The 24,008-nt window shown below is 41.2% G+C and overlaps 2 protein-coding genes across 3 annotated transcripts in view; one reads left to right on the forward strand and one right to left on the reverse strand.

The window, feature by feature from the left end:
• The first annotated feature begins 246 nt into the window (after positions 1 to 246).
• CCNB2 (cyclin B2) lies at positions 247 to 7,217 on the forward strand. The gene is made up of 9 exons (XM_048955690.1): positions 247 to 379; positions 1,363 to 1,488; positions 1,568 to 1,696; positions 1,974 to 2,144; positions 2,219 to 2,377; positions 2,680 to 2,916; positions 5,745 to 5,885; positions 6,469 to 6,579; positions 6,889 to 7,217. The coding sequence occupies exons 1-9, from the start codon at positions 356 to 358 to the stop codon at positions 6,988 to 6,990; spliced, it is 1,200 nt and encodes a 399-aa protein (XP_048811647.1). The 5' UTR covers positions 247 to 355; the 3' UTR covers positions 6,991 to 7,217.
• A 169-nt stretch (positions 7,218 to 7,386) lies between these two features.
• MYO1E (myosin IE) overlaps positions 7,387 to 24,008 on the reverse strand; it is a 145,383-nt gene continuing 128,761 nt past the window's right edge. For both annotated transcript variants that reach the window (XM_048955683.1, XM_048955682.1), the window contains 8 exons: positions 23,274 to 23,443; positions 22,632 to 22,777; positions 17,705 to 17,851; positions 16,300 to 16,457; positions 15,136 to 15,228; positions 12,078 to 12,273; positions 9,844 to 10,013; positions 7,387 to 9,380 (listed from right to left, as the gene is read on the reverse strand). In XM_048955683.1, coding sequence (XP_048811640.1) covers positions 9,304 to 9,380; positions 9,844 to 10,013; positions 12,078 to 12,273; positions 15,136 to 15,228; positions 16,300 to 16,457; positions 17,705 to 17,851; positions 22,632 to 22,777; positions 23,274 to 23,443 — 1,157 coding nt within the window. In that variant the 3' untranslated portion in view covers positions 7,387 to 9,303. The remainder of the gene's footprint in view (positions 9,381 to 9,843; positions 10,014 to 12,077; positions 12,274 to 15,135; positions 15,229 to 16,299; positions 16,458 to 17,704; positions 17,852 to 22,631; positions 22,778 to 23,273; positions 23,444 to 24,008) is intronic.

Genomic DNA, 24,008 nt, shown 5'->3' on the forward strand with positions numbered 1-24,008 from the left:
GGCTGTTCGGCGGCGCGAGGCCACTTCCCGCGAGCCGCTCTCACGTGGCTGAAAGGGCGCGACCGCAGAGCCGCGCCGAACCCACGGCGCGAGCCTGTCCCTGCGGCGCATGCGCCGCCCCGCCCCCAGACCCCGGCTCGGCGGAAATGATGGGATCGTTTCCCTCTTTGGGTGGGGCCTCAAGCCGTGGGCCAATCGAGTGCGTGCATCGTACGAAGCTGCCCAATAGGAGCGCGGAAGAGTGTTTAAAAGGAACCGCGCGGCGCGAGACAGCAGTTGGTGGTCTTTCTCGCGGCCGGAGTGTGTTTGTGTGGAGCGGCGCGAGCGGCTGCGGCCTACTCTGCTTTCCGGACCGATGGCGTTAACGCGCCGCGCAGCCGTGAGTGTTGCTCGTGTGGAAGGCGGCCGGGACTGAGGAGATGGGGGGCGGGAAGTCGAGCGAGTCCCCCCGCAGCCGATGGAGCGGGCGGGCCCGATTAGCGAGGAGCTGAGCTGGGCGTCCCCAGCCGGCTGAGAGCGTCGGGAGGGCTTAGATCCATTGCGGGACGGGAGTGATGGCGGTCAGAAGGCGGTGGGATGCTGCCGTGCGGCACGTTCTCTGCCGCGGGTAGCGGCCGGAGCGGCGGGGGTGCGGCGGAGAGTGCGAGGAGATCGGGGCTGCGCCGGGAGTGCGGCGGCCCTCGAAGGGGTGGGGCCCCTGAGTGGAACGAACACCTGTGCCGCCGTCGGGCCGCAGCTGGCCTTGGCCGCTCCCCCGCCGAGCGAGGGACGAGGGTGGGGGAGGGGACACGTGTGGGGGGAGAAGGAGGGGAAAAAGAACGCTTTTAAAGTGAGCTTTACGGTAGTTTAAACTGAAGGCTGCTTTCCATATTTGGAAACTCCTGGCTGGCAGCCCTGCCCACGGCAGGGGGTCAGAGCTTCAAGGTCCCCTCCAACCGTAGCCGTTCTGTGATTCTTTGCACTGAAAAACAGGGTGTGCTTACATCCATGTAAGATAATTTCTTCATCTATAATAAAAAGAGCGTTTTCCCCGACCAAGTGGAATTTTTGCTGTAGTCCTGAAGTGGGTAAATGCAATAAACAGGTGCTTGCTTGCTACCTAACTTGGAGTTAAAAGGATTTGAGGAGGAATTACGATTTGTTTGCTGTTCGGAACATTCAGCTCCATTCCATGGTGCTCTCTGTAAATCGTTTGGCTTCTTCTTTTGAACCTGTGTGCACGTTTAGGAAATGAAGCCTGGTTAAGTAGTACTCAGTATGTGTAGAGGTGTGCCAGTAGGGTGCTATGTGCTGTAATGTAGTTAAACATAAAAAAAATCAGAAGTCAGACAAACTTCACTCACTGAGGTTTTATTGTTTTAGGTCATGAGAGGGATGGAGAATGCTGTGATGGGACATAACAGCAAAGCCAAAGCTCAGGTGACTGGCAAAAGGGCTGTTTTGGAAGAAATAGGTAACAAAGTTACAAGAGGATCCAATGTACCTAAGGTAAAGTACACTCGAAATCTATCAGTAGGGAAAGGGTGCTTAACTAGCTCTGTACTAATAGCTGTTGTTTTCACTGCAGAAAACGGACTGCATCAAACCATCAGTAAGGGCTACAAAGGGACCTGGCAAGATGACAAATACAGCTGCACCACCTAAACCTCCAGCTGCTGTGAATCAAGCAGTCAAAGACACTACTACTGCATCAAAGGTAGGCAGTAACAATACTAATCTGCTTCTTAGGGCTTAGCCAGAGCCCTAACATCAAATTTTATTTGTAGGTGTATTTTGTTTCCATGTTGGAAAAGCAGAGCTTTTGTCTTGAAGGTTTGGTTTAATGCATGGCATCTTGGTGAAAGCTTGCTACGCTGGGATGCACACTCTTTCAGCTTCTAATCTTCATACGTTGTTACACTACAAAAATGTGGGAATAAAGAAACAATGATGCTTTGTCAGTAGACATGAAAGCACTGTGATCTGCTTCTTAGGTTCTGTCCCCTGTCCCTATGGATGTATCTATGCAAGAGGAGGATTTGTGTCAAGCCTTCTCTGATGTGTTGCTCCACAACGTAGAAGACATCGATGCGGATGACTCGGGGAACCCCCAGCTATGTAGTGACTATGTAAAAGATATCTACCTGTATCTGAGACAGCTTGAGGTATGACATACTGAGTCTGTGCTGCTGCAGTGGAGTGTTAATTTTGTTGCTCACGCAGCTCTTTCTCTTAACAGCTGCAGCAATCTGTGCGCCCACATTACCTCGATGGGAAGACGATCAATGGACGTATGCGTGCAATTTTAGTTGACTGGCTTGTCCAGGTCCACTCGAGATTCCAGCTTCTTCAGGAAACGCTGTATATGTGTGTTGCAGTTATGGACCGCTTCTTACAAGTAAGTCACAAAGGTGTTTGTCAACATGTGTTTAGACTGGGAGATTTGGTCCATAACTGTGGTTTTAAAGGCGTTTAGGATTTCTCCCAGGAACCCTACAGTTTGTCTGAGAGTTCTGTAACATAGCATCTTAAGTCTAAAGCAGTGATTCTTTGAACTTATTATGGGAATGCTTTTGACTCAGAAAATCTCAATTATGTTTTTAATAATCACAGAAAAAAATGGCATTTTAAGCTGATGAATTATAATGTTTGTCTAGAGCTTAAATTTTGAGATGTGCTTTTCCAATTCCTGTGTTGCAGAGTCATCCGGTACCTCGTAAGAGGCTTCAGTTGGTGGGTGTAACAGCGCTGCTTCTAGCCTCAAAATACGAAGAGATGTACTCTCCTGATATAGCAGACTTCGTTTATATTACTGACAATGCCTACAACAGTGCTGAAGTTAGAGAAATGGAGATCACGATTCTGAAAGAATTGAACTTTGATTTGGGACGGCCTCTTCCACTTCACTTCTTAAGAAGAGCATCAAAAGCTGGGGAGGTGGGTACTTGTCCTCACTATCTAGACTCTTCATGTGTCACAGAATTGCAGAATGGCTCAAGTTGAAAGGGACCATGGGAGCCATTGGGCCTGGATTCTTGACTTGCTCAATTAAAGGCATTGGGAGCTGCTTGCCTGTATCGTGTGCAGGTGGCTTTTAAATATCCCTAACAAGGGTGACTCTGCAACTTAGTTGTATGATGTCTTCCAGTGCTGCATTGCTCTCTGGGTTTAAAAAAAAAAAAAAAAAAAAAAAGTGTTTATATAGAGTGTGTATATATAGGATTTCTTCTCATTCCTCTTGATATCACTGACTGGGTATAGTTCTGTCTGGGTTTTAGCTTTCTTAACCTAATATCTGGCTGCTCAGGCAACTTCTTTGTAGTCCTCCCAGCTGACCTGTTCCTGCTTCCACTCCCTATAGACTTTCTTTTCGAGTTTACATAAGTCCAGGAGCTCATTCTTGATCCACGGAGGCCTCCTGGCCTTCTTTCCTGCCTCCTTTTTTTCAGGATGCACTGCTTCAGGGCTTGGAGGAGAGATGGTCCTTGAATACTGACCAGCTTTGTTGACATCCCCTCTTCCCTCCAAGGGATTCCTTTCTCCCATGTCACCCTGCTAAGCAGTTCTTTTAGAATTTACAGTTCATAGTCTGCTCTCCTGAATTCCAGAGCAGCAAGCTTGCTGCACACCCTCTTTGATACCCTGAAGATTTTGAACACCATTTTGTGGTCAGTCACTATAGCCAAGGCTGCCTCTGAGCTCCACATTACTCACCAGTCCTTCTTCATTGACAAGGACAAGGTCTGGTGTAGCACCTTTTCTCGTGGGTTCCTGTACTACTTGGGAGAGAAAGCTATCACAACACATTTCAGGAACCTCTTTGATTTATGGTGCACTGTTGTGTTGTCCTTTCAATAGATACTGAGCTGGTTTTATGGTTGTGAATGTGAAGCTGCTCCTATCTGTTTATAGAGGGCCTCATCCACTAGGTCTTCCTGATCAGTTGGCCTGTAGCAGACCCTGCACTATGATGTCTCCTTCCCTTTAACCCAAACCTATAAGCTCTCTGTCAGCTCCTTGTTTATCATGGAGGTGGAGCTCCATGAACAACAGGTGGTCACTGATGCGAAGGCAGCAGCCCCCCTTTCTCCTCTGCCTCTCTTTCCTGAAGAGTTTACCCATCTATTCCTCCATAGCAGTTGTGAGAGGCACCCCACCACATCTCAGTGATGCCATTGACATCACAGCCCTGCTGTTCCTCCTGCTTGTTCCCAGTGCTGCATGCATTGGTGTATGAGCACTTAAGTTGGGCTCGTATGTTTATTTAGTAGATAAATTACTGCATAACTCCTGAAGCTAGCTGAATTGCTAATGAAAATCTATTTAACACATTTTATACTCTTCCCCCACCCCCTAGAGCATGGGTGTCCAACCTTTTGGCTTGCCTGGTCCGTGTTGAGTAAAGGGGTATTGTCTTGGGCTGCATAAAGTTGCTCCAAAAATAATGCCTCCTATTTATTTCCATGGAAACTACAGCAGGTACAGAGAGCACAATGACACTATTTGGTAGGGTGGATTCTCAGCTAGAAAACAGTCTTCACTCTAGTCATCACCATTAGCTATGCATTTGCACCAGTGGTGAACTAGAGCCTGCATGCCACACTCATAAAAATCAGCCATTCTGTCAGACAGCAACAAAATATAATGGGCAGTTGGTGGGAAGGTTCAACCTTCATTGCCATGCCACCAACATCCAACTTTGATATCACGGGCTAACATAATAAAATAGGAGGCGTTACTTTTGGAGTAGTCCTCATAACATATTCAATATCATCAATATATAAGTAATAAGGCATTGTAGTTTTTAATATTAAAATGTTTAAAAACACAAAATTAAGGGGATATTTGACTGTGTTTTTGTGAAACAAATGCATCAGTCTTGTTCAGTGGATATGGCTGTAATTCTCAGTGAGTTCTCAAGGTGTTGATCAGATTGAAATCTTACTGTACGTCATACTTTGATAATTGTTCACAAACGTATGTACTGCCAAAAAGCAATGACATGATTAAGGTGTGGTTGTGAAGTGAAGGATTATTTTTCTCTCATAAGAAGTCTTACAAAAGTCTGGTAAAGAGGCAGGATCAGATTCCTTGGGTTGAAATCTGTAACTCCACACATTTGAAAATGTGAACACAATTTATTTATATCAACTGAAAATGGTGTCATGAGAACAAATGGGTGAGTTTTTGGCACTCTTGAAACCTATTCTCAAACACCTTTATCAAAACGCAAAGCACAGCTGCGCATTCTTTGGCTAAACACTGCTCCGAACAGCAGTCAAAACGCATACGATTCTCTGCCATCACTTGAATCAGCACTGCACTGCTCTGCCTTTCCTGTGCCCTGCTTTCAGTCACAGTATTAATAGAGCACTGATGGTTTGGTTGTTGCTGAGCAATGGGTGTGTGCATGGGGCAGCTCTGTGGTGAAGGGCTGCTGCCTTTACACAGCATGGGGCAGAGGATGGCTGCGCTGCTGTCTGTGCTGGGATTTGCCTGCTGTGGAGGGAGCACTTGTAGCCCTCGTTGGGCACCCCAGTGCTCGGTACTGCCATCTTCTGTTGAGTGCTCCTCTGACTGTGTCTGAATTGCAAAGGCTGCTAGACGGAACAGGTTTAGAATTTAGAGGCAATTGCTCGTTAATGTTGTTGACTGTTGTTTTGCCGAGTTATTTCTAAGTTGATACTTCAGGGTTGTTAATTCTATTATGATAAGGTAAGGTACAAGGTATTATAATGTGGACTAATAAACTCTCACTCCCGTAGGCGGACGCTGAGCAACACACGCTGGCAAAATACCTCATGGAACTGACACTGATAGACTACGACATGGTGCACTGTCACCCCTCAGAGATTGCAGCTGCTGCGCTGTGCTTGTCGCAGAAGGTTCTGGGCCATGATAAGTGGGTAAGGGTTGCAGTCAAAATCAAGGGGGTTTTCCTCCATACAGTTGGACCATCTAAAAAAAGTACTTCTGGAACTCGTGTTTAGAAGTAATGCTGGAGATTAAATGACGGAGAGGCTGATAGGAAAATGATTATACCACTGAAAATATAACTTACTCTTTTCTATATGAGTACCATGATTTGATTATGAAAGTGAGTTATAGGAGAACATATTGTATATTTTGTTGGTTTGGGTTTTTTGTTTGTTTTCTTTTTTAAAGTAGATCTTGATTATGTAGCTTGCAAGTAAGCTAGATTAAATCATGGAGTGTGAATATAAATTGTAATTCAGCTATTAGTTACTCTTGCAAGGTTTGTTTTTGTTGTTCTGTAGGGTGCAGAAATGTGACTCAGCATTGATGTGTTTAGTCTTCCACTGCATACTAAAATTATTGCGAATCTGCCTTTTCAACTGGCAGTCCTACAACTCCTAGCACTCAAGGCTAGCAGTTGATACCTGGGACTTTAGTGAACTGAAGTGATTGTGTCTTGAGCAGAATTCCCCCCCTTTTATAGATTCTAAATTTCTTAATGTTGTGCTGCAGGGTACAAAGCAGCAGTACTATACTGGGTATGCAGAAGACAGCCTTGCAATGACTATGAAGCATATGGCCAAGAACGTCGTCAAAGTAAATGAAAACTTAACAAAATATACTGTAAGTATATCTACTTAAGTAAGTCTTCTAATGCTTTAGAAAGCCACCTTTGCTGCATGTTGTGATTTCACAGATGAACATTTTGTATGTTACCTTACTGCATACGCTATTTTGACAAGCCTCTTGAGTGTTCATCAGTACTGACATCAAAACTCTTTATCTAAACTACTCTTGGTACTCTGCCTGCTGGTTCACTTCTAACCCTTACTTTTGTTTGTTTTCAAAACAGTCAGACTAACTCAAAATTGTCTGTCTGGATTGAAGTACTGTGCGTGTGTGTAAACTTCCTGTAACACTATTCCTCTGCAGGCTGTAAGGAACAAGTATGCAAGTAGCAAACTCCTGAGGATCAGCACAATCCCTCAACTGAACTGTAAGACTATCAAGGACCTAGCTGCACCACTCTTATAACCCTAGGCAGATGTATTCTGATGATATATGCACTTTGTGTCATCCTCATTTGCCTACTGAGGAAAAACTACTGCCCTGTGTAAATACTATTCCAGTCCTACCACCAACATTTCAGACTCACTCTGAAGTTTTAAATTTGCTTTGTACTACAACTGTATACCTAGAAATAAAGCTCCTCTCTTTCAAAAAAAAAAAATAAAACAAAAAAAGTTATGCCTGCCATTTGATGTCCTGGTAGAACACTTGACAAAGTGAGTGGCTGATGTAATTTGCACAGAGATTGGTGATACTCTTTGTGGTTGTTTCCAGTGATTACCTGGATTCATAGTGGGTTATATTTAGTAATTTGTTCTCCCTCTTAAAGAGTAGGCAGACTGTTAATAGTTCCTTAATAGACCTTAAGGGATGTTTGTTGTGTAGTTTCTTGCAGTGTGTTGTCCCAGAGAAGCATTCAAGAAGTAGTTTGACTTCAAGCTTGGGAAAGAAATAGGCTGTAACAGATATAGCCTTGTGGTTTAGATAGTAGAGGGATGGATAACTCATTTTTGTATCTTTGTATGCCTAACCAAAGAGCAGAGGCAGAAAACGACCCCTGTGATCACAACTAGTGGTATGCTCAAAGGAGTACAAGCATTGTAAGTACCTGAGTTCTTTTGCCTTGCTTTATTTATGCCTTTCTATTGATGTAGTACTTAAAATATATTTTAATGTTAAATTGCAACCTTAAGATATTCTGTAAATCCTGCTGTAGTCATTACCTCCCTTCACTGTCTCCAGTATGGATGTGCTGGCTCTGATGTAGGAGCAAAACCGCAGAACTGGGAAACTGCCTAGACATCCATGCTCATCTGTGGAATAATGTTGGAGCTGCAAGTGTTAATCTTCACAGGCAGGTGTCTTTTCTCTAGGATAAGACAGGTAATTTGAGTCTAGCACTTACTGCAAGCGTTTCAGGGAGGAAGAGTGTTTGATCACTCAAGTCTATGCAGTTCTGTCCTGGACTGAAACTAGTTTCTAGCTGCTAGTCCCAGTACAAAAAAATGCATTGTGCATTCTGTTATCTATTAGTGGAGATGTTTGTGTGCCTAAATTAAGCCTGGGCAAATGGCTTTGGAGGGACAGGATTCAGGATTTGGCATCTTAAGAGCACTTAACAAAAAATGCAGCGTGTAAGGCTTAGCTGGGCAATAGCAAAAACAGCCTGAATTAGAGCACAGGAAGGGCTATTTTTTATTTAAAATCATGACAATAAAATCAAACAGGTGGTGGTTAAGACATGTTAGCATGTATAATATCTGAAAGCAAAGTGCACAGTGAACAGACTTGTTAAGCTACCTGCTTGTTTTGTTTCATGGAGGTTTGAAAGGCAAAGGAATGAATGCTTGTAACTATGGCAGACAGCAGCAATTCTAAATGGTGTGGGAGGCAATCAAACTTAAACAGTAACATTTCTGCTTTTAGAAATCAGGAGGATTATCAGTAAGTACCTGGCATAAAAACCATAGTAGAACTTCTATGAGTAAGAACAGTGGAATACAGCATTATACATTCATACATGTTTCTAATATATTCAGTTTTTATATACAGTATAGGATTTGTTTCCATAAATGTACAGCTTTGCATAAACATAACAGGTGGAGCATCAAACATAAATCCAACATGGGCCAGCCATATTCTAATATAAGTCTTGAAGGCAACGTTGTTTAGCATTACTCTGCATTTTTCTGTTTAAACTTCTTGTAGTGCCTGCTGGAGACCCTAGACACAAGTGCACCCAGTTCCATTACACCTCTAGAAAATTACTTAAATACACTCCATCATGTTAGGTTTTTAGATGGTGAATACCCCAAATCACCCTAAATCTTTTGAACACGTAGCAGCATACTTAATATGTTCCCCAGCATCATGTGCATTAGAAAAAACGTGCTTTTAACATGATCTTTGTTAGACAATTAAAAAGACTACTATCAGCTAGAGGCACTTAATATTCCCATTTCCAAGTGTGTGGTCCCAGATTATAAAGCACCTTTCTGTTCCAGGATGATGGTAGGTTTGGGTATTCTTCACTTGTGAAGTGTGAAAACCAGGTTTTAAATAGAATAAATAATTTGTCAGTACGTCCATTGCTGTATGGTTCTGAGACAGAGGATCTAAGTCTGCTGTGAATAATATTCTTCTTTCTTGTATGCAACTTTACTGGTGAAAGGTACTGCTGAGAATGGCAGATCTCGGGAGATCAGTGTCCTGAAGGCAAGGGGAAATATCCTCAACACTGGTAACCTCATGCCATTTTTTCTTTTTTCTGAAAGTCTTTTATATCTTGGTGACATAATTGTTGGGGAAAAGACCTTGTTTCCCTCGTAGTCTTCCTGTCCACCAACCAGAAGGATCTATAACAAAGAAAACAAAGTGAGGCTTTGTAAAACCTTTTTGTTTGTTTTCTGAGGCAGACTTAAAAAACTTCTTGCCTTCCTGTCAGCCTTTTTACAGAGGAGTGATAATAAATGACTTGGAAAACTGAATTGGCTAATCTCTTGGCTACATGACTGTGCTTTAGGTTTCTTTGGAGGCATGGAGAAGACGCTTTGTTACTTGTTTTTCTTATGATATAGGCTAATTTTCAGCCAGAAACTCTTTAACAGTTACAGTCAACTAAACTGACAGTAGCAAATACTGTGCATCTCTTTCAAGTGTTCACTCTTGCCTTAAAGCGACTGTGGAAGATATCTTTGCATAGAAATTTGCAAGCCTAGTCATGGAAGATATCTGCAGGTTAGTTCCAAAAGTTATGCCTTTTTTTCACTCCTTGTGAAAATGTACCTTCAAGATGAGTGCTTTTATACATTAACATACCTTCTTTGATGATGTCAATCACATCGTTGGCATTAAAGCTAAGTTCATCTGTGTCCTGAGCATCATATGCGTACAGTGCCTTGCACTGTGGTACCTGAGGTTTAGGTTTTGGCTGTGGTTTAGGCCTTCCTCCAGCTGGTGGGGGCCGGTTTGTTGATTGCCTGCGGACACTGGGGGGTTAGGGGTAAAGAATGTTAACATCCTTCAGAGATTGAATGCACTTGTTAATTGTCACACCAATTAAAAATAAGCATATAACACTAGGACCACTCTTCTGAGTGTTAAATTTAGTTAAGCACTTGGAAACAGCAGGTCAAATGCATAGGAGAAAGCAGTGCTCAGAGCAGAATGGAAATAAATGCCCATGTCCTCCCAGCTCACACCCATGCACAGGGCTGCAGCTGCCTTGTGCTGCCAGCAGGGTGTGCATGCCTCAAGCATAAGTGCTGCCCTGGTGGTGGGGCACAGCTGGCCCATGCCTCTGCCTGTATGAGACTGGTGGAGAGGGGCCTGGCCTCTGTGCTGAAGATAGGGCTGCGTGCCCAGAGCTGCAGCTTTAACTTCCTTTGCTGTTTACCCTAAAGAAATGGAACTTCTTAGGAATACTGTAAGATAGAGTGCTTTTTTCTGCTTGGAAACTAGAAAGTGGCCCTGGGAAGATCTACTGAAATGTCTTGGGAGTGATAATAATGGTCGGGAGAACAAGGCTGTATTGATGTTATGGCAGTCTTCAGTTACAAATTCAACTTTCTACTCCGTGCTCAGAATTTGGTAGTATTAGCATTAGCAAAGCTTTGAATGCATGCTATCAAAATAAACCTGTCATCTTCCTCTAGGCTTTACCATCATATATCTACTCTGATTCCCAGACTTCTCAACACATTTATTGTCACAAAGATTAAAAAAAAAAAACCACTATTTTTTTCTAATGCCTACCTCAAGTTTTCCTTACTGAGTTGTGTGCTCCTCAGGGTGGGCATGGCCCACTGTTTCTGACCAAAATAATTCCTTCCAAGTTGTATTTTACACTATAAAAACTGAAACGATTTGGTAAAGCTGTAGAGATTGCTTAATACCCAGTACCCCATGTGTTGGGATGTTAAAGTCACAGAAATGACTGTGCCAGGTTGCTTTGGAACAAAAACAGCTTCTTAGAGAAACTGACCTCTACAAAAGCCATTTGAAGGGGATAAGCAGACAGCTGATCCCAACAGGTTCTGTAAGTAGTTACTGCTGTAGCTTTTATGGATTTTATTACTTTTTTTTTGTATTTTACTTTTTTCCTCCCACCAGCTTTGAGCATACAGCTACCTTGGGGGGGAAGGGAGAAACACTGTGTTATATCTTCACTATCTCCTCTAGTTTGACAACTATTTTAAATGGCAATTACATGAACTGGGAGCTTTAATGTGTTTTTATCATCCTTATAAACTTAAAAAACAAATGACTGAAATAGAGTTGTTGGTGTTTACCAAAGCATTGGGAACTACCTGGTATAACATGTTTTTAATCCTGTTAAGAGTGAATAACCTTCATTACATACCTGATTAATATCTATTCACAATTGTCTGGTAAAAATCACATAGCTTTACCCTAGCTGTAGCTTATAGATTTTGGTGCTAGTGCAGGAACCATATTCTCAAGACAAAGTAAAAATCAAATGTTATCAAAACAGCTTTACAGTGAGTTGACGTGCAGTGAGAACTTCAATGCCAGGAGGTTATTAGTTTACAAGATGGAAACATTTGAAAGTGCTAGCATCTGCTGAGAGTTTTGAAATTGATAAAATTAATAGTTGCTATTTTGGTCTTTAAATGAGAAAAAATTAAGATCAGTCAAATGCTGTAAATGTGCTTGCAAGCTTTTATGGCTAGCAGGCGGTTGAGAGTTGCCGTGAAATACCACGTCTGATCTTTCCCTTCTGGATTACAGATAATAAAGAAGGCCTATTAAAATTCTACAAGTGTTTTAATGGTGTTGAGTAGAAAGGACTGTGCAAGTTTAAGAAATTAAACTGCAACTGGTGCACCTTCATTCCTAAAGTTTTACTAAAACTTTACGTCCTAAAGTTGTGATGGATGTGTTTTTTAGTTCTGATGGAAGAGGAGTCCTTTCAGTGCAGCTCAGTAGCTTAATCTGGGCATCTACAGGGATGTTATCAGCAGTGAAGCTTGAGCACATAGAGCTATTTACAGAAATCTACTTTTCTGTCTTAGATGTAAGGTAAATCTTACCCAGCTGCTCCTTGGTCAGGTACTTTAAGAAAATCCAGGCTTTCCGGTTGCTGTGAGATCTTGCCTGATCCTCCTGATAGCTGCCGTGGTAAAGTTGGTCGTGTCATGCTGGTATACAGGGTCCTTTGACTGGCCTGCTGATTTCCGGGGATTTGAGGACGTAGTGGAACATTTGTTACTCCATTTTGCTGATGATCTGGAAGTAAATAAAGCATGAACACATCCAGTCCAAGTAATGGCTCTACACTAGTAGCCCTTTTCTTGGTTTCTAGTTGATGACATGGGTAAATATCTTGAGTTTGAAAACAGTTCCACCTACGTTTGAGCTACTTGCAGGTTCTCAGTATAAGGATCTCGATCCTTTACATTCCTAAAACCCTACTGAGGGAAGTGGGAGCTCAAAAATTGAGTTGGTTAAAATGATGTGGGTTAGTTTTCTCTTTTCCTCTGCTTATGCGTGTTTAACACTATGTACATAAATACAAATGTATACATCTGTACTTACCTCTGTAGGCACATGTAGACCTGGACATATCAGAATACCTTGAATTATCTGAATGTGTGCATGTGTGTGTGAGCAAGTACAGACATAAATACATACACGTGTACATTTGTACACATGGTTACACATGTATATACTCCTATTTGCACCTGTATGCTCACATGTTTGCACATTAAATTTATATGTGTGTGTGTACATATACACGTACCTATGAGCACTGCATACCAAAGCACACGTGCAAAAGTATACACATTAATAGCTGGGAGAGGAAGAGTTCAAGACAGAAGAATCTCCTTAAGTCAGGGACACGAAAGTACACTGATATTAAGAGGTTGTGAGCCAGCAGTGTGCCCTTGTGGATAAGAAGGCCAATGGTATGCTGGGTGCACTAAAGAGTGTGGCCAGCATGTTGAGGAAGGTTATCCTCACCACCTGTTCTGCTCAGGTAAGTACGTGTGTGTGTGTATGTGTGCAGACCTGCATACATCTATCTATGAGAAGCTGGAGTGTATGCACATGTCTGTATATAAGTCTGTGTACTGTCTGGACTTGTGCCTTTATATGTGCACAAATGTGTGTAACCACATAGACACAAAGGTGCAAACTAACAGACACAAATATAGACATGTGGAACACAATATGCAGGCACATACAGGTACATGCTGACACATCTGCATCTTCACATGCATACCAAGCATAAGTGCATGTGCACATGTATACACAGTACGTGTGTGTGTGTATGTATTTGTGTATACGTGTGTGTGTATTCATGTGCATCATGGGCACATGTACACAATACACATGCAGATACAAACATACAGACCCATGCACTGACATACAGACAAGCACACTGAGACAAACAAATACATGTGCATGCATGTAAATGGACACATGTACAGACACATATGTATATACAAACTGGACCATTAATTTCAAACCAGCCGTGACTATGGCAGAATACATTCTGAAAGGAGCAAGGATGAGGCCCTGGCATTAATTTCTCACACTGTGAGAACAGGATGCATAGAATTGTTTGTAGCTTTCAATGAGGAATGTGACCAAATCATACAATTGCTTCAGACTCCTGCAAAGTCCCAACACCCTACATACAGCTCCTTTGTAACAGTTGTTTTTAATCTATTATTGGCTATTTTACAAAATGGTTTTGAGTTTTCTATTTCCAAGACAATATGATAATACAGTACGATTGATTTGAGGTGTTCACGAGAACTGTACTTACCTTTTAAACATAACACATGAACAGTGGTCAATACAGCATTTAAGTTCTGTCATCAAATTATCCCTCCTGCATACCACACCATGATTTTTAACTGTGCCATGATCACCTAGTTCAGCTCCACTGGAAAGTTAGGCCTCTGTCTTGCTGGACACAGAAGTAGGTTCTTTTAAATGGGACTGACACACCTGCCCAGCAGCTGTCACAAGGACTGAGGATATATGCTGACAAAAGACTAAGCTGCAAGCATACTTCAACTGTACTGGAGTTGAATACAAATCTGCAACCAAACTACCTTAAGAAAATGCAAATCTGAGCTTGGTCTAAAGTTACATCTTCAACCAGTGTTTCTTTTTGTCTGTTTTTCTTGTAACTCTAAAATTGATGAGTTTTTGAAAATGCAAATGAAAAAAAGTCTTCTCTTGCTTTATTTGATTCATCCTTGATGAGTATTTACTGCCCATGTTTGCAGGCTTTTTAACTTCTTTAACCACAGTGATTTTCTACTTACTGCAAATCATGCACTTATTTGTCATTGTTTGACTCATGGCTGAGGTTTTTATGAGCATCAGGAGCTGGCTAGTTCACTTGGTGACCAGGATGGGTTGAGTACTGAACTTCAACTCTCTTTCTTACCACTGTGCTTCTCCATAAAGACCAGGTGACTTAAAGACAATCTTTTGTTTCGGAAAAAAAAAACCCAACTCTGACCCAACACACACTAGAAATGTAAATAGAAAAAAAAACCGCTTGGGAAATGGTGGGTCAATGGGACATTGTTCTTTCCTCTGAGTTCACAGGCTCATAATCATATCACTCAAGGGCAGAAGTGAAACACCCTCATTACATCAATCCCATGCAGAAAAGCCACGCGCCCTGACTTACTGACACAACTGATAGGGCTCAGCACTTGGGTTACATGAAAGTTATTGTGTAACAGAGTAGAACAATGAGCTATAAACTGCATTCTGCTGTTCATGGCCCTGAAAGCATTTTCATGTGTTGTGTCTTTATGAATGTATACACTTTGCCCTAAAATGGAAAGGGGAAAGGCTATGAGGTCATAACGCTCAGTGGCTGAACGTAGCAGCATCCCTAGCCAGCTGCTATCCACCATGTATTTACTTCTGGTGAAATACCAGTTCAATTGGCACCAGACTCCCAACAGTCATTGTAAAAGGCCTGCAGTGTATGTTTCAGTTAATAGTAAAAACTTTACTATGCATTTTTAGTGGAGAACCAATTTACTAGATGGCAAGAATAAAAGCATAAGTCTGAATTTTGAACTTTGCTTTAGACATGAGGCTAAACAAACTTACCAGGAGGAGGAGGTGCAGCTCTCATAGGGTAAGACTGAGCTTGAGACCTGCTAGAATACCCTCTGCTTTGGGAAAGGTTACGTCTAGTAGGACCTGAAAGAGACAGCAACAGTTTGGTACTGATTCACGTTTACGTAATTAGGTAAGGTCTTCTGGCTGCAAGGCTCCTCCTCTATGGTCAGAGAGGCTGATCTTCAGGAATAATGAATCCAATATCTACAGTGTCATCCACAATGTGCTAAAGCTTTAGGTGCAACAAGGATGGCTTTTAGGCATACTCTCCCTTTTGTGATCCAGTTCAGCCATAGGATATATAGTAAAGGTGTCTTGAGACTACTGAAAATGGGACTCCAAAAACCATTAGGTTTAGGACTTATTTTAGGAACTACTGATAGCTGGCACAGCAATCTATAACACTTCTGATCAGCAATTTCTCTGCACACAGAAGTACACTTTTCCCAGTTCTACGACACCAAGAAATTTCCCTGGGACAAAAAAATAAATCAATCTTAACTTGTCTAATTGCACTCCCTAGTTTGATGGGAAAATAGCAAAATGCTCCCAGGTCTGGTTAAAAGTTTGGTGCTTTATATTGAAAGGAGACTTTTTTTTTGCTTTTTTAATTCCCCAAGAATACTGTACAACAAAAGCCTTCCTCATTCTCCTTACAGAATCCTCTAAGTGCTGGGAGCTAATGGTGCACAATCAGTATGAGAAAAAGGTAAAACACAAAACAGACACCAGTGTATGTGCAGTTCAGCCTTTGGTGATGCACAGAAGTTACTGCCTTTCTGCATCAGCACCACTGGAGGAATGGCAGGAGCCCAGAGCAGTGAGAAAGACTCATCTGCAAAGTGCTTGGCTAGTGTGCTCTCTGTACAGTGTCATGAGTAAAAACCCAGATTTATTTTGACACAGGGAAAAGTTTTAGGCATTTCAGAAGCAGTTGTTATATATGGAAAGTAATAAGTTCCAAAAAAACTGTAGAGCAGTAGGGAAATTTGTTGTATCATTATGATCTGTAACTTGGATCTTATTTCCAATGTTAAAGAGAACCAATAAAGTAAATGCTGAGTCAAGAGGCAAGCAAGGAGAGAAAGCTAGACTCAACCATTCTCTAAATTTCTAAATCATCACTAATTTCCAACAGAAAATCATACATACGGGAATTCTTTGGTAGCCCTGGTCCAATGCTGATCTGCAGCACTTTATTGCTTGGTTTGAGAATGGCTATATCACCTTGGCCTTGAATAAACTGCACTTGTCGAGAACCACCACTGCTCCATGGCCCCCAGCTCTCCTTTTTCAGCTTCACTTCTAGCCTAGAATAAGCACATGAAAACAAGAGAAGGGAATAAACTAAACAACAAAATAACACAAAGCATCTGTGCGTCTAAGCAGGACAATGATGCTTGGCAGTAAATAACTTAAGAGATATAAAAATAAGAAGTTCAGACTAAGAACTATATTCAATGAATGAATAACCTGACATAAAATACCTAATTGAGCTTCTTTTTTTCCTTTTTTTCCTTCTCCCCTCGTGTTTGACTTAAATAGTGTTTTAGCTTTCCTGGTAAAGGAAGGAAGATATTCAGGAGAAGACAGAGAATATGAGCACTAAGGTGCAAGGCACTGAGCAACAGACACGTCTACCACAGAACAGATGCAGGCACTGCCTCTGTTCTTCTGTATATGCAATCAGGTGATTAATACATGCTTTGTGTACGTATTTGGGGAGTGACCTGTTTTGCAGTCACACGTCTGTATGTATGCACACGCATTTATTTCCCAATACTTCCACACTGTGCTCTGTAATGTAATCAGATAAAATACATAATTATAACTATAATGATAAAATTTGCAGGTTGCCCAGAGAAGCTGGGGATGCCAGATCCCTAGAGGTGTTCAAGGCCAGGCTGACCCCAGGCAACCCAAACCAGCAGGTCCAGCCTTGCCCACAGCAGGGACATGGAACTTGGTGGGCTTTATCATCCCTTCCAACCCAAGCCATCCTGTGATTCTACAACAAGCTAGGAAAATCTTGGTTTAGTTTTGGGCAAGACCCCAGAAATAAATTATATTTTACATGAACAAAAAAATGTCAGGTACTGGCTTAGGACTCCCACAGCATAGAACTGTATGCTACAGGAATGTTCCAAACTTCATCTGTCCTCCTCTGCCCTTTCAAACTATGATAATCCTCCCAGATTTTATAATTCTTGCTTACAAATCCAAATCCTTCTGCTGCTGATTTGCTTCATGGGCAGGAGCATTAACAGCTCTGACAGCACAGAGGTGCTCTTTGGCAGGCTGAAGTTGCAGACCCGTGAGCCTGATGTGTGTTCAATAGAATGAAAGCAACTTATGTATGCACACAGACTGTGGAAAATGGCAGAGGGCCCAGGTGCGATCCTAACCTATTACACTATGATGTGCTAAAACAAAGTCCAGCTCACTTGCATTTTTACAGCCTGCTGCCTCTTCTAAATCAAAGCATAGTGTCAGGAGCTCTGCAGCATTCATTCATCTTGTTAGAAAGAGCAAAGATTATTGAAAAAACTAAACTCACGTATTGCTGAATTTCAGAGGTAGTTTTCCTTGTGTTTTCTCTTCGTATCGTTTTGATAAGAGGCTTAAAAACTCAGTTTTGAAGACTGATTCAAGCAAGCTATCATATTCCTGTTCATGTAGAATGAAAATGTCATCCTGCATCGTGCTGAAAAGAAATTGGAACATTTACCATTCAGAATAAAACTTTAACAGCAATTACAGCCAGTATTATAATGAAATCTGCAAAGTACAGATGGTTAACTTTTAACAACATAAGAAAGTCCAAACAGCATTAACTGTAGAGTCTTGCTTTCTGAGAACACCTTTTTTTGATCAGCTGGTAATTGAGTATCTAAAGCAATCCCTTCTGTGACACGGGAAAGCTACTTGGTTACTTTACAGTAATTGCTGTATCCTAAGAACATGTCACATTAAAGTCACAGTTAAAGTCCATCTCTTCAATAATGGCAAAACTTGGGATTAGAGATGAACTGGAAAGTCACTAACCATAACGTAAGACTGAAATCCAAAGCAAGCAACTTCTGAATGAATGCTCTGAAGTCTCCATTGTCTTTTGCTTGAAGCAGTTAAACAGCATAAAAATCATACATGTTGGCATCCATTGCCATCACTGGATCAACTCATACAGAAAAAGTTGCAAAACATTTCTGTCCTCCCCGTCCTCACAGTTCCTTTGTGTTTTAGCCAAGATCATTGTTATTCTGGCATGCTTGTAATTTGTCTGTACGTGTATCAATTTTCCACAGTTCCTAGCTGTAACTACATAGATGCCTGTCCATTTCTGCACCCTCCCTAAAAGAGGTATAAACAAAGCCTTCCAAATAAAACCAAAACTTGGGAATGGAGGGTTGGTTTGTTTTTGTTTTTTAAATAGTTCTGAGGTTTGGTGCGGTTTTTAACCTACATGTCTCATCAAAACAAAGTTTCATTTGTGTGACCATGCCCACCTCTCCCTTACCTCCTTACCCCATGACTTGAACAGCACATCAGGAACCATAAGATACTGTGGTTCTGTTTGCTGACTCCTCAGTAAACTACCTGTACTCTGAAGCTGGCTAGTGTCCCATAGGAGGCACCCATGGAATCAGGTCACTGCATGGGTGACAAGACAATGGGGGCAGCTTCATGACTGCCCTTCCCTTCCTCCCACCCCTTTCTGGCAGATTCATTGCTGGCTTCCTTGCTTTTCAAGATCTGAGCTCCAATCCCCATGCAGCCACCCAAGCACTGGTGCCAGAAACACATGCACCAGGCAGGAGATGGCACAGAGCTTTTTTCACAGCTGTACAGAGCTGAGAACTGCTTAACCTTGTCACAAAACAGTTGTCACAGACGTAATACTTTCACCAAAAGTAGTACAAACATTTAACAATATCTAATTAAAAAAAAAAAATTATTTGGGATAGAAAATTTACAGCTCCTTTTCACGGTTTATTAGACCACTACACAGTGTCTGAAGTCAAAGCTTCTCTGCTGCTTCATCAGGGTTAGTCAACTCTTGTTCTAAGACTGGACTAAATCTATTTATTTATTGTCCACTCCTGCGGACATAAAATCATTTCTGAGATGATTACAGGATTATTTTTTTTTTTAAGAGAAAAAAGCTGAAAACAGGAAAAAGAAAGCAAGTTACAAATATGGCCAGCAAGCTGTAAGAGCCACAGCTGAGGAAGAAGTTGCCAATACAACTTCTAGCAGCATTATTCACAGCTGCTGATTCAAAAAAAAACCCCAAACCTACAATTGTTACACTGAAAAGCTATTTACAGCAAGGATGCTATTACTGCAGATATTTACTGCAAGCAGCCAACCTCCCTATCACAGCACACTCCAAAGGTCATCTCATGTGAATTTTAACTTTACTGTGTTATTTTGTGCTACATATTTGCTTCCATCTCATCTTCACCTGCAGTTGGTAATATTGGAAAATACGGTTTTATCACAGTGATTTATTTCAATACATTAGGTGTCACCTACTAAGTGGAAAAAAGAACCACCTGTGTGCATTTCTTTCCAGAGATCTGAAAGGTTTAGTTAGATCCAGACTTGACATTCCTTCACAGTTTTCACTTTTTTTCTCCCCCTTAAAGCAGTACACTACAAACTTGCCAGAAAGTAAATTAAACCTCACACATAAGGAATTAAAGGACATTTAAGCTCAGAAAAGAAGCTTCAGTTTTCCTACACAGTCTATCTGCCCTTGTCACTGATTTCCAATCCTAATTACCTAGCAATTAACACTTTGAGCATGCTCTCTTCCTTTCCACTCACAGCTGGTTTGCTTCACTGCTGACTCTTTAAATATGAAGGTGGTGAAATAAGACAGTTTTTTTTCTGACCATCATTTTTTGTGTAGCTACTGTGAAGCCTACAAATCCCTCTAGATATTTTGAGTACCTATTTCCTTTATTCAGAATTGAAAAGCAATTTCGTATTACTGCTACAAATGCTCCAGACTGCTAGGTATGAAAATACAGTTCTGAGATGAATGCTGTGTTATACCACTTCCCATTTTTATTGCACCAACTTGAAGTTCACCCAACTTTATACTCTGAAATCTTTACAATTGCACAGGAAAAAGTGTATGAAACTACAAATGAATTACTTTAAGGCAGGTACCTATTTACTATTCAAAATAGCAATGAGAAACATAAGAAAATAAAGTAAAATCGTGACCTTCCCTACCACCAAGCAAATCTAGAGCTTCAAAATGTTCTGAAGGAGATGTGTAAGAAAAACCCAAGCCCTATAGTACCACCCAGCCAATTGTCCTATTTCTGCTCACTTGGCAATCAGCCTGACTTTACAATGCTGTTGGGATATCCTGTGCCACTGCTTATCAGATAACTGTAAAGCTCAGTAATGCACTGTTACTAAAAACATCAGCAAATTTCCATGAATACTCAATATGCTGAACAAATTCTAAATTTGGTAACTGCAAATTAAAGTGCAATTCCTTCAGTAATTTAAACTGTGATGTGGTGTTACTTGCTTTAAACACCCATCAATACTGCTAAATATTCTGCCTTTCTTGCGTAGAGGTGTATCTACCCAAGCTTACCTCAGTGTACTGTGCATGAGTTTCTTGAAATAAATTTAGATAACAATGCAAGAATCCAGTTATCCCCTGCCCCCTTCTGTTTAAAATATATTCCATGTATTACTTCAATTAAAACATAGTGTTGCTGGAAAAAATTGTACAAAGATCTGAAGTTTTGAGAATGAAATAATGCAACTTGTTTTGAACCTGGCCTCTCAAAAAATATTTTTTTCAAAAATACAGATTTGGTCACACTTGTACTACTTAAAAGTTTTGTTCTGGTTTTATCCACTGAAATCTTTTAAACACTGTGAGCTGTAACTTTTGTCACTGACACAAGATGCCTCAGATTCTAGTGGAGCAGCGACTTCTGTAGCCTCTGTAGCCAGAGCACTGAGTAACTGCTCAGCTGTATTAAAATATTCCTCCAGGGAGATCCATTTTGAAGTCAGCCCATCCTCATATGAAGACTGCCCCTTGTTCCCATCGTTGTTTTTTTTTTTGTGGGAGAGGGGAGTGAGCAAATACGTGAGCAGCTTGACAGTCTGTAATTCTGCTTCTACTTTTAGCATGTATAAAGAAGGCTTATGCAACAAAATGAAATACAAGAAGTAAGGTTAAAACATGATTAGACATAATGTAATATGCACGTTTCCTCCAAAGTATGCAAATTTGGTTTTGCTTCAAAATGTTCTGTAGAATTTACTTACATGTGAGAAAAGTGCAACAGTCTTCACTAACTTGGCTGGCAAGCTGTGCTTTTCAGCTGACTCAATGCAGCTCTGCCTTTGGAATGCTGAAAACCCAGCTTGGGTGTCTGGCTACAATCTGGTTAGCAGTTGCATGGAACACAGTCCAAACCTGGAGCACTAAGCAGGCAGATTCTACTCTAACCTCGATCTACCAAAGTTGTTCTAAATTGAAAAATATATGGTAAAATAAACCACAAGTTTTGAAAATGGTATTGTACGCAGGATTGTTTTGCAGACCTTACCCTAATCTTGGAAGAGCTGTTTAGAACTCTGCAGAATTGTGCCATCTGCTTTTTCTTTGTTCTAAGTACTGAAGTATGTCTGTGAGAAGAGTTCTGGCTATGCTAAGAGAAACAATGTTCTATAAGCATATAAATAAAAACTTTGCAGTAACAGGCAATATACAGCAGTCAAGGGTAGACTTGAATTCTATTAAAACATGAAATTTTAGTATTTGAAGAATGCTTGTTGCCATATTAGGCTGGATCTGTATTCTTTTGTATTAAGTTAGTTAGGTACCAGCTCTGATAAACTACAATAACAACTGCTGAAGTATCCAGAGACTTTGTTTATCAGCCTTCAAAGGGATGAAGTGACACAGGCATGAACTTTAGTCTTGTGGGCTGTTTCTCCTTGGTTTTACTCACTCAACTAACCAGGCTTCTTAGTTCTCTGTGTACAACACAGCTATTTCCTGCAAGCTGGGACTGGTTTGACACTGTCTTAAGAAGTGATGTGAAATCCAACTAGGAATAAGGTTTTAGGATTAAAGGATTGTAATAAGCCCGGAGAACCACTGTTCAGAAAGCAGGGGACATGCACAAGGTGTACTTGCGTAGGGGACACAAAATTAAGCCAAAACTCACTAGAACTTCCTTGAACATATTATGGTGAACACATGCTTCACATAATACATTTTGGATTACACTTAAACTAAGTGGACTACTTTAATAAGTAGTCAGAAGTTTAACATTAACATCTATTACTGCAGCATTAAGGCTGGGAGTGAAAATAAGTCCAGCTTTCTGTTTACAAGAGTCAATAAGTACAGCTTACTCTTCATCAATCAATATATTTCATGCTACTTTACATAGATTTCTCTGTCAGAAGAAAGACATGTTCAAGGTACTGACCTTAGAGAAACAGAAAGAATTCTCTCCACCTCCATCCTTCTCTTTAAGACTTCCTTCACTTGGCCTTTCTCTGGGCCCTGCTTTACTTTTTCACGCCCAATAAGGTATATACATTTTGGAGTGAGGACAAGATCTCGCTTCACACTCTGAAACACAAAATTATTTGAAAACTCACAGCTATGCAGAGATTGATGCTTTAATGTCATGATGCTGTTCCAAAGATATAAATAGTGTGATTTGGGCCAAGTCTCTGGTTTGAGTTGTGGGGTGAAAAGGAAACACTTGATTTACTGACTCGCATAACTCTGGAGTCAGACTGCATTGTATTTAAAAAACAAAAAACAAAACAAAACAAAAAAACAGTTTTTTTCCTCTATTGCCTTATAGAGAAATTCCTAACATTTCCTAACAGCTGTCTGCCCAGCAAGGCCCTCAAAGCTCTTGTCCTAGGAGAAAACAGCAGTGTGCTCAGATCAAGAGCACAGACTGCTTCCCAGTGTCTTCTTAGGTCACAGACTTGTTTTTCAAACTGGTATCCAAGAAGTCTTTGGCACATGCAGAGTTTCAGTTAAATGGTGGTAAAGGCATCAGTACAGCACCCCAGCAGATCTCATCAATAGTGGATATTGTTCTACGACCTACCTTAAACCGCCTATCATATTTAGTCACAGTGTCTGCAAAATCAATCTTCTCCCGTTTGCCCACAAACTGGCGTAGCTCTGGGTGGTCCTCCATGCCTATGTAATCTCCCACAAAATTCCTGTTAATGCTGTTCCGCCTTCTCTCTTTCTTGTTCAGCAGCAGATCTGATGCTTAAATACAAAAAATAAACACTGATTAGTAGTACTTGCTGAAATCAGAAAATTCATCATTTGAAATAGCGAGCGGTTTCAAACAGAACTTGGGGAACAAGTGATAACCAAACGGTTTATACAATGGAAAGAACTGAGATGCTGCTATCAAACCCTGCGTTAAGGATCCACATGATTACTGAATTTATTCTTACTAAAATATACTGATGGCAAGCTTGGCAGTTTTGATGAATCAAGAGTTCTTCTGAAACTATGGAAAATCTATCCTGCTCAGTCTGGCTTTGAGATCAAAGCACCAGATAGTCCAAGAAAGTTGTGCATGCTGAACAGCCAACCTCATCAATGGTACCTTAGGTTTCCAACAGCTTCCAGTCACTCCCAGTCTGCAAAGCAGTGGTTTTCTCTACACAAAGGAATATATTTGCTTCATCTATAGCAGCATACTTTCTACTTCTGGAGTCATGGGAAATAAGTCATCGATACAGGCTCCCCAGGGAGGTAGTTGAGTCACCATCCCTGAGTGTGTTTAAAACCATTTGGATGTGGTGCTCAGGGACACCATTTA

This window comes from Lagopus muta, chromosome 10 (assembly GCF_023343835.1).
Source record: "Lagopus muta isolate bLagMut1 chromosome 10, bLagMut1 primary, whole genome shotgun sequence".
In the NCBI taxonomy this organism is placed as follows: domain Eukaryota; kingdom Metazoa; phylum Chordata; class Aves; order Galliformes; family Phasianidae; genus Lagopus; species Lagopus muta.